This window comes from Palaemon carinicauda, chromosome 1 (assembly GCF_036898095.1).
Source record: "Palaemon carinicauda isolate YSFRI2023 chromosome 1, ASM3689809v2, whole genome shotgun sequence".
In the NCBI taxonomy this organism is placed as follows: Eukaryota; Metazoa; Arthropoda; class Malacostraca; order Decapoda; family Palaemonidae; genus Palaemon; species Palaemon carinicauda.
Window position 1 is genome coordinate 138,914,489 of NC_090725.1, and position 11,442 is coordinate 138,925,930.

General features: G+C 34.5%; 1 protein-coding gene across 4 annotated transcripts in view; it reads left to right on the forward strand.

The window, feature by feature from the left end:
• Window positions 1-11,442, forward strand: part of Gcn2 (eukaryotic translation initiation factor 2 alpha kinase Gcn2) — a 571,098-nt gene that overhangs the window by 538,043 nt on the left and 21,613 nt on the right. For all 4 annotated transcript variants that reach the window (XR_011046192.1, XR_011046195.1, XR_011046198.1 and 1 more), the window contains one exon: window positions 5,053-5,228. Coding sequence is in view for 1 of the 4 variants with exons in the window: in XM_068385322.1 (XP_068241423.1) it covers window positions 5,053-5,228 (176 nt within the window). In the remaining 3 variants the exon portion in view is untranslated. The remainder of the gene's footprint in view (window positions 1-5,052; window positions 5,229-11,442) is intronic.

Genomic DNA, 11,442 nt, shown 5'->3' on the forward strand with positions numbered 1-11,442 from the left:
TTACCTATCTCTTTCCTTCAGTAACCAAGCTCCATCAGAGTGTGGGAATCAGAAATAGGAACATCGTTGGAGTTTCATTGAAATTTTTCAATTTGAATCCTCAGATTTATTATTTCTGTGCTCACCCAATGTTCATATACATGCCGCAACTCCTCTCCTCTGACCAGTGATGCCAATGTATTAATGATCTGGTTTCGTCCTCGGGGCTGAAAGGCAAAAGGAAACCATGATTCATCGTTATCTACACAGTTGCCATCTCCCCCGGATGGCTTGATTCTTGCCAGAGGGAGAGGCCTTTTGCAGGGAAAGAAAAAAAAAACTATTTTGGGGGTAGGCATCAACATTTAAACAGCTTCGAGAAAGAAGCGATATGAACAATAGGTGAATATAGAAATAATTAATATTATAATTATTTTTTTTTTGTTTCTTTAGCAATGTTATTCCTCAATTAAGCTGCATCTACAAGTATATTGTTGATTGTTTTAGATTTTTAAACTAGTTTTTCAGGAGCATCATAATTATTTTTTTTTTTTAATTCAAAGTCTCGAAAAAGAGCTGACCTTATCTTCAGCGGCCCTAGATAGTGTCGATTAACTCAAAGTCAACAGGGCTTTCTCTAAATTTATCAAAATTCTTAAGTTTTTTTTTTTCTTTTAATTTTTAGTAGCCAGAGAATAAATCTTGATATTTCCATGTTTTGTTGAGGGGGAAGGACAAAATAAATCAATCATCTAAATATACAAAATGTGAATGGTCTTGAATGCTGACTCAATCATCCCTGTAAATACTTTAGGAGCTATAAACAGACTTGATTAATAATACTTGAACTGATATACTTTTCTGTGAAACATAAATTGCAGAAATTTCATAGAATCTGCATGAATGGGAATTTGAAAATGAGAACTTTTAAAACAGTTAGAAACATCCATTAAGTTTTCTGGATAGCAACCAGGAAGGTCAATGAAGTTTCCAATGAGAACCTGATAATCTCTATAAACTTGTTACTCCTGAAGTCATACAAAGGTAGTCATCCTTTCAAAGATTTCAGCACTAAGACTAGGCAATTATAAAAACCTAGGAACAGTGAAAACACTTCTATTATTATTATTATTATTATTATTATTATTATTATTATTATTATTACAAGCTAAGCTACAACCCTAGTTGGAAAAGCAGGATGCTATAAGCCCAAGGACTCCAAAAGTGAAAAATAGCCCAGCGAAGAAAGGAAACCAGAAAATAAATCTCAAGTGAAGTATGAACTATCAAAATGAAATATTTCAAGAACAGCATCATTAAATTTGAAAAAAACAATAGGAAGAGAAATAAGATAGTGTTCCTGAGTGTACCCTCAAGCAAGAGAACTCTAACCCAAGACAATGGATGACCATGGAACAGAGACTATGGTACTACCCAAGACTAGAGAACAATGGTTTGGTTTTGGAATATCCTTCTCCTTGAAGAGCGGCTTATCATAGCTAAAGTGTCTCTTCTACCCTTACCATTCGGTGTATGTGTAGGCAAAGAAAAAAATAGCCGTAACCAGAGAGAGGGATCAAATGTAGTACTGTCTGGCCAGTCAAAGGATCCAATAACACACTAAAGGTAGTATCTCATCGGGTGGCTGTTGCCATGACCAACCTACTACCTGTTGTCCCTTTTGCCAGAAGCTCCTGAATCTGTGACTAAAGTCTGGACTTCTTGACCCTATCTTTGACATGCAATGGGAAGGGGATCAGAATCCATGGCAGGGGAGGCAAGAAATTAGAGGTAATTGGAAGCCTTACTAAAGCATTGACAGTTTGTAAATTTCATATCCAAGATTTTGTGCAGTGATAGAACCCAGTAAACTGAACTTTTACAGGAAGAGTGTGTTTGCAAGTGTCATATAGGTCATCTGATATGGCCGTGAAACCTACTTGTAACAAGATCCTTCCACTTGAGGATTAAAGATAATTAAGAAGGCCTGGAATGAAGTTGTCCCCTGGAATAAGTTTTAGCAAGAGCAGCATAAATGAAGAAGTAGGTTTATGATCAGACTTGAGAGCTTGAGAATACAGTAAGTCTTCTACACAAAAAGGAGATGTTTTCCAAGGGTGAATTTTTAAGTTGAAAAGTTCTTAGGTCCTATATAATTAACCTAAGCATCCAGTTCATATCCTCTAATGCCCCCTCTCCATTGTTTTCAGTCAGCTAGTCTCTAACAATAATGAGCTAGTCTTCATATACATCTAGAATAACTACAGTTGTTTCTACTTGATAAAATGCCCTTAAAATACATTGATTAAATGTATTTTGTTTTGCTTATTAAAAACCTTCTACTTTATTGCACATATAGGTTCTTACCTTTGAAAGTTCAGAAGTTGAAAGCTCTTCTCTAGGAATCTTACAGTACTTGTAAAAGGTTTTTCTGTAACAATAAATCCTATCACTATCTGAGATAGAACTTAAGAGAAATCATCAAAGAATATTTATGAGTCACCAAAATCACTTTAGACAGAATAAGCTGCTCCCTTCCTTCAAGGGTGGTCAGTTCTGAAGAGCCGTCCATCAAAGCTCAATTCAGACATATGATGAACTCAAGTATGTAAGATGTTTCAAGGATCTCTTGGAAAATATGCTTGATACTAAATTAGGTAACTCCAAGAATAGAATCTGGAAAGGAAAATATTTCTAATAAGTCTTCTCTAAACTTAATAAAACTCCTTAGTTGACCAAGAAAGTCTACCTGAATTGATCAAAGAATTTTTGAGATTATCCCAGAAGAGGGCTGAACAAGATGAAATGCTCTGAAGAAAGAGAAGGCACGATATCGACCAATCTACAAGGTTTTGAAGGGAAGCTTAACATATGCAAAGAATACTATCAAATTTTCTCTTTTAAAATCTTCAAAATCTTGATTATACCACAGAATGGGCCTTACCTATTAAAGTCTAAACATATCCCTGGATATATCTAAAAAAAATATTTAATAACAAAAGGTAGGAGAGTATATTTCTTCTTCCAACACCTCCAATGTAGGAGGCCTCTGGGGAGTCCAAGAGGCATTTTGGGAAGTTGACAATAAAGTACAAACTACATCTAGTATCAACTTTTGCAATGAAGTAGGAGTTAAAATGAGGACTACTCTTTCCACTAGGTGGTCCAGTAAGTTTAGAAACTGAATAAGCACAGTATCAAAAGGTAGGAATTCCACCAAGAGGCATATGATAATAAAACTGAAGTGCAGAGCCAATGCTAACATTTTAAGATTCTGCACCAGCACTGTTTGCATCTACACCAGAAATCGCGACTTCTGCGCCACAACACGAAGCCTTCTACACCATAATTTACTGGTGTCTTTATCAAAACTCTTGCATCTATGCTCAGACTATGAGCAGTTATATTTTAGGAATTAGTCAAAACACCAAAGGTGTTTGTGATTACACCATCACTTGGCAATGCCATCAGGACTGTAAGCGATTACACCAGGACTGTGAGGGCTTACACTATAACTTCATGTAGGATCAGTATTGGGACTAGTGTTATTGATGGTGAACAATGTGGCATTGGCACAATCTATTCGGCCAGGTTTCCTACTCTGAAGACCCCAAAAATAATGTTATAAGCATCAGAAAAGTATGCTTCAGACGCCATAAGTGTAATTGTCGACAGGGTGATGTCTAGAGGTAGAAACCAAAGAGAAGTTATATGTAGGCTACACGTCATAACTGAATTTAGACTCCACTAGTATATGCCATGTAAGAGAGCATTTTACATCCTAAAAGACATGAAGAATGTCACCACAACAGGTCTTATATTCTTTCTTATCACAGGGCATATGATTCTATTCGTAGATATTAAATGAAAAAAAAATTACAAAAACTAGGCTCTCTTTTCCTTTTGGCAATGTTGGTAAAACGTAGAAAATAAGTTTTATCAAAGGAATCGTTGCTTAAAACGTCTCTAGCAGGTCAAGGCACTTTACATTTGCAATGCCTTGTTGGATCGCAGTTTCATGAGGATTTAGTATATTTTTTAACGACATAATTTTTTCTGCATTTGATTATAGACATTGATAATTTTGGATCTCTTAATATCAGCTCCCTCCTGAGCTGATATATTATTGAAATTCTTGTGTGTGTGTGTGTGTGTGCTTATGTATAATTTCACTTTAGATTACTACTCCTTTGGCTATCTTTGTACCTTTGATTCATGTGATCTAGGATAAGACCGCAACTCGAGTAACACAACCCAACTCAAGCAGAACAACTGAATTTCAGTCCAAACTAAATTCATTCAGTTCCATCTTTCTACACTTATGTTTTTTTTTTTTTTTATCTCGCCCAAGTATAAGAAATTCCAAAATTTAAATTAAGAAAGAAGGGCAAACTCATCACACTTAGGCTACTCTGTACAGTGCACTGGTTGCCCCTGCACAATGGTCACAAAGGGTAAAGGTCTGAAGTTGCTAATAAAAGTATATTTAATTTGCAAATGAAGCAGTAACATGCTCTAGTAAATTTTTTAGATATACCTGATATTTCCTAAACAAATATAAGGTAAAAGAAAGTAGATTATAGCTAAAAAAGGGTTACATTTGGTGTCTGCTCAGTGAGCACAGGCTTGTGTGTGTATGCCTGATGACATGATTTTGCAGGGGCGGTTTATGTCATTCACCATCCACAAAACTAGTATTGTGGTAAATAGAATGTATAAGTTATGGTTGTTATTATTGTAGTTTTAAAGTCGAAAAGTTCTGGTTCCAGGATATTAGCAAAGTGAAATATGGTAAGACTTCCTGGTTAAAACTAGATTTGGTAGCTTCCAAAGAACACCATTAATTGAGAATACGCTTTGTAAATTTCTATATTGGGACAATTAAACAATGTTTTCACTCTGTGAAGAATGCCTTTCAATTATGCCGTGTAATTAGCAAGAATGCCTCAGAATATATGACCTTGTTTTTAGAACTATGCTAACCGAGTACACTGAATTTTTCAGGTTAGTAAAGATAGAATTTCTTATCACTGAATTTTTATTTAGTTTTTTTTTTTTTTTTCTTGCAACCAGATACACCGTGATGTTATGAATGCTGTAACCAATCGTTGGCCAAATCTAGGACCAAGCACAACTTTGGAAGTGTGGGCTGTAGAACTTGATAAAAGGGTTCTTCTCTCGTTTGGAATGTTGGATACAGATAGCAGCTCTAAAAATTTTAAGGATTCAGTGAAAGATCTCAAAGCTCAGTAAGTAGATAACTGTGTTCTGCTCACATGCCCAATTATTTTTATGCATAAAGAAATAAAACTATAAGTATAATGGTTATGGTTTCCAGTACTTTAAAATTCCATGTTATAAACTTTAAATCAAAGATTTCAAAATGGATATTAGTAATTCATAAATTATTTTTCTTTGTACTTCAAAACCTTGAAATAGGAGTATTTTAGAATTTGTGACAATTATACTCATTATTTTAGGTTAAGTAATTTAGATTTCTACTAATCTTGAATTATTCTTTGACATTTTTTCCTTTAAGAGAGCAAAGTTTGTTTTAGCTTCATAAATTCCTCCCAATTTAAGAACTTAGAATAAATATCATAAAGTTATTTTATTTATGTTTTGTAGTTTTTTGATAATTGGTGTTCATGTGAAGATCAAACTTATTGTTATAAAAGAAAAAATATTTTTATACTGGTCTTGATAGAAACTAAGGTATGAATTTCCAATTAAAAAAAAGCAAAGCATTACAAATATATATATATATATATATATATATATATATATATATATATATATATATATATATATATATATATATATATATATATATATATATATATATTATAAATTCTCATGTTAAAAGAATCTGGCTATCATTATGAAAATTACTATACAAAAAGATTTTGTTAAGACTATGCATATAAGATATGATACCAAAATGTATTTTCAAGCTTGAAATTAAAATTTGCATTTTGTTAGAAAATTACTGTACTTCTGCATAATAGTAAAAAATGCAACAAAGGGAAAAACAGTGGTAATATGAATATGAACTTTTATTTTGTAAACCTTGCCTTATTGCTTGGTAGGAGAGAGTAAATGATGGGTGTCATCATTTTTTTTTTTTTTTTTTTTTTTTTTTTTTTTTTTTTTTTTTTTGTACCTGGGGATATGGCATCCTAAGTCAGGTTAAGTGAGAGGAGCATAGGCTGTAATATATTCTAGTAATTTTGTCAGACCAGTCACTGCAAAAAAAAGGGGGAGGGGAGGGCTTCCATTTCAATCCTGTTTTTTAAACTGCGGTGGTAGGTTGCATATTCTGTTCTGTATTTGTTTCTTACCTTTTTGTCTTTATACAAGTTTCAATTCTACCGCTTAAATATTTACCCTTTTATAACTAATTAATATTAATATCTTATCACTACACGTCCAAAAGACTACTTTTTGCATTCTCAGCCTTTTTAACTGCCTCTTTTGACAAATTATTTTTATGAACCTCCCCTGATGTTTATATTTATTCTTTTACAAAGGCTTGGTTTAATTAACATTAATTTTAACATTTTCCCATTTTCTTTAACCTTCAATAAATACATGCCCTTAGTAAATGAAGGAACATTCCAGCAGAAAGAGGTAACTTATGCACCAATCTTTTTGTCTCTTCAGTTTATCAGTTGTGTTGGTAGTGATAAGACCTCTCCAGGTTGTTTGCTTATTACTGCACATTAAGGTGTCTTCCCCTGGTTTTGTTAGCAACTAATGCACGGAGTGTGCATGGGGAATTTTCTAGATCATGATCTGTATCCCCTTTGTGTATCATGTCGGGAGAAATACTGTAATTTAGATAACTGTTGGGAAGTATTCTCCAAGTACATTGTCTTGACAGTACCTCTCAGGGTAAAATATGTTGCATTGGTTGCCGATCAAGTTAACAATTCAAAGCACAAAGGAAACTTGTTGTTAGTTCAGGGGAAAATCCAGGAAAGCCTAGGCGAGTAGCTTACAGAGGGGATAACGACAGTAATGACACACCATCCTTAGACAACCATAATCTGCCAACTTTCAGTAGTTATGATTTTCATAAGCTTGTGACATTGCTAAGTCCAGTGAATTATCTCTTAAAATTGACCGGTTCTACCAGGCCTATTATCAGATCTGATTTAACTCCCTCCCCAAGTTGAATCTAGTGTTGATAGCATTTATTTCAGTAAAGGTTCTGAAAGTTTATTGCACATTACATATTCAAAAGTCTCTCACAGAACTGTGAATTCTTTTAGTTACTGTAGGCCTTCTGCTACTAAACTATTACAATGCGCAATCGTCCCTCTATAAGACAACTAGATCGGGAGGAAGAAGACCGAGTGGGTAGTCTGATCCTTACATCCCTCCACCTACTAAAGTAAGTGTTCTTCAAACTATCATCACCATCTCCTCCTACGCCTATTGATGCGAAGTGCTTGGTTAGATTTCGCCAGTCGTCTCTATCTTGAGCTTTTAAATCAACACCTCCAATCATCGTCTCCTACTTCACGCTTCATAGTAATTAGCCATGTAAGCCTAGATCTTCTAACTTCTGGGGCCTTCTGGAGCCCAATTAAATGTTGGGGGAAAACTAATCTCTCTTGGGGAGTGTGGAGAGCATGACCAAACCATCTCCATCTACCCCTTACCATGATCTCATCCACATATGGCACTAGAGTAATTTCTCTTATAGTTTCATCTCTAATCCTGTCCTGCCATTTAACTTCCAATATTCTTCTGAGGGCTTTGTTCTCAAATCTACAAAATATCCTTTCTCCTTCCAATATTTCATCTTCCATTGCATATTCCGTTCTCATTATCTGTGCCTTTCTTCTATTTATCATCATCGACATAGTCTAGGTCAGCTAATTTCCTATTACTAATCTAGTCCAATCCTCCCCCATCCCGAACTGTTCTAAGCATTACAAAATCCATGATGAGGATAAGCAACATAGATGACATCTCATTCACCTGGAGTACTCCACTGTTTACTGGAAATTCATTTAATATATCTCCACTAACATTAATTTAGCACTTACTATACTCCTGAACAGACCTAATCAAATTTACATATTTAAGAGGAATTCTATAATAACACAGGACTCTCCACAAAATTTGCCAGTGCACACTATCAAAGGCCTTTTCATAGTCCACAAATGCCATCAAAAGTGGATTTCTTTTATTCTACACATTGCTGTACGACATATCTTAAGATGAAAATTTAGTCAGTACAACTTCTACCTTTTCTAAATCTTGCTTGTTCATCTCCCAGCTTTTCATCAATCTTTCTGTCTAGTCTCTTTAGAATAAGTATACTATATATTTTCATGACAACTGACGTAAGTGTGATCCCTCTGTAATTAGTGCAGTCAGCCAGATATTTTTTTTTTTCAACAACACTCCAACTCCCATTCATCAGGCTTTGCCACATCATGCCACATTCTACAAAATAATGTTGTAAGTATTCTGGGAGACCCTTCATTTTCACCCAATATCATCTCAGCAGTTATTCCATTGTATCCAGGGGCCTTCTATCTCTTGAATCTTTAAGGTTAGCTTCGACTTCAAACACACTGAATTCATTCATGGGCACTTCAAGGTCTTCCTCAGCTTCTGGTATGTCAATCAAATTATTCACTTCATATCTCATATTTATGACTTCCCTAAAGTGTTCCATACAACGTTGCCTTTTTTCATCTTCTGTTGTTATAGCAGACCCATCTCTCTTTTTGATGGGCATATGCTTCTTCTTCTTTGCCCCAGTCGAGATTTCATTAATGATTCTGTGAGCAATCCTTACACCATAACCACTCCCTGAATTCATAGCTTTGTCAGCCTCATCTGCTTTCCTGTCTAAATATTCTCTTCAATCATTCCTGGGTTTTCTTTTGACCCCACTATCAATACTGGAATACTTAGCATGCTCTACCTTGTAATTCTCATTACTTTCTCGAGCACTTTCAGCTATCAATTTCGGCATTTGTCTTCTTTTTATGTTATCCCAAATATGATTTGATATCCATGGCTTTCTTGTAACTGTATGTCCCAAAACTTTACAACAAACTGACTGATATATGTTCTTAATATCTTACCATTCTTCGTTAATTGTCTGTTCTTCTCTTAAAGTCTCTAAGACTGCAAATCAGTTCCTACATTCAATTGCAGATGTTTCTCTGTTCTTATCTTCTAGAAGTTTAGTTGTATCAAACCTAGGTATTTTATCTAGTTTACTTTTGTGTGCTTTCAGTTTTAATTTCAATGTGGCAATGAGGAGTTGGTGATCACTACCAATATCTGCACCTCTATAGCTTCTTACATTTCTCAGAGTCCTCTTCCTCTCTTTATTAAATGCAATGTGATCTATTTGATTTTAGTAATTTCCACATTGTGAAGTCCATGTATATTTGTGGATGGCCCTGTGCGGGAAAAGAGTACCTCCAATAATAAGATTGTTAGTTAAACAAAAACTTATAAAATCTACCTTGATTACTCCTTCCAACTTTAGCATTGAGGTCACCAATCAAAATTTTCATATCTCTCCCTGGGATCTCATCTATTACACTCTGCAGTTTTTCAGAGTATTTATCTTTCCTTTCTTCAGGGGCATCATTTGTTGGTGCATAGTAAACTATAATGCTCATATTGCACTGTTTTGATTTAAACTTTGCCAGTTGCAATCTGCTGTTTACAGATCTCTACTCAGTTAGTGTCTTTTCTGCTCTTGGTGTCATCATTCCTACCCCTTCTCTTCTAACTCTTATTTCTTCCTGTATATATATATATATATATATATATATATATATATATATATATATATATATATATATATATATATGTATATATATATATATATATATATATATATATGTATATATATATATATATATATATATATATATATATATATATATATATATATATATATATATATATATATATATATACATATATTACCTTGGTCTAAGATTTCCTTACCAATCAACTTACAACTTGGGGCTAAGATATCAAAACTATATTTCATAAATCCATTCTATACTAGCTGTAATTTCCCAATCTGATTCATGATTCTAACATTCCAATTACCAATTTTCAGTTTTTCTTTAGTATTTATTGACTGGGAGATTCTTAACCCCCCCCCCCACCCCCGCTACGCCTGGGACTGGGTGCCATTCTGTCATTTTCTCTTTCCATAGATTGACTAAATCCATAGAGTATTCATTGGCTAGATTCATCAAAGGATAGCCAGGTGTACAGTGCCTATATAACAAAGGCAAGTGACCCCTGCTGGTCCATACTAATTCCAGTAAGATCATATGCCAGCCATTAGGAGTAAAAGCGGAAAAGACATCTTGGCTATCGCCTTAAACCAAATCTGTAACCCTGCTGCCAGTGACCTCATAGAGATTAAGGGCACATTTCCTCTACACTCAAAGTTCTCATTACTCCACCAAAGTTGTTCATCCTCTTATATAACCGTTGGCAAATATGGATTGCTAAGATATACCGTCTAGCACGGTAAGCTAACATATACCGCATAGCACGGTAAAGTACCTCATATTAATTATGTGGATGCCGGGAGATATCTAATGATTACCTTAAATCCTGATTGGGTGAATGAAGTTTCAACCACTCAATCATTTTCATCATGTTCAAATTGAAAATGTATGCTGTTCGCCTGCAAGCTCCACCGCTATCTCCTCGGTTAATGTAAATGTAAATGAGTCCTATGTGCACATAGAAAGTTCAGTCTGCTATAAAGAAGGATGAAGAGAAAGAAAACATAAAAGCAAATCCTGAAAGTGAGGAACTATATCCTTTTCAAATTTTACATAACCTTATTGCTGAGAAATACCCTATTTGAAAGTTTCTCAATCCTCCAGATCTGCAGAAATAACTACTACCAAGATTCATTATATCCTTCAGGATGGTAGAAAGAATCGATATACTATCGTCTCAGATTCAGAAGAAGAGTAGCAATTCCATTTCCTTTTTTGTCCTTAAGCCTTCTGTGAAGCAGTTGTGCTGACTTGTATACGACTCATCTGTTACAAAACAGTGCCCTAGATTTCAATAAGATTTCCAGACGTGACCTCATCATTATGTCTCATAAATAAAAATGTTTAAATTCACTAGTTGAAAGTGATTTTAAATCACTTTTCTTAGCAGATTCTATAAGTTTTTTTTTTTTTTTGTGTTTGATTGGTTTTTATTGCACTTTAAGTTTACTGCCCTACTAACTGTGTTAGCTTTTTTTTGCCAAGGGAAAGCCCTGTGTTTTGAATTACTGTTATGGGGATTACAGTGTTGTAAACAGACGACCGTAATTAGTTCATTATAACGGGGCTGAGGAGAGCAAGGCAAGTTAATGATGAGCATAGAAAGTAATAGTTGATTTTGAAGTGGATAACAATATGCTACGCTAGCAATCCCTTAGTCGTCAATTTA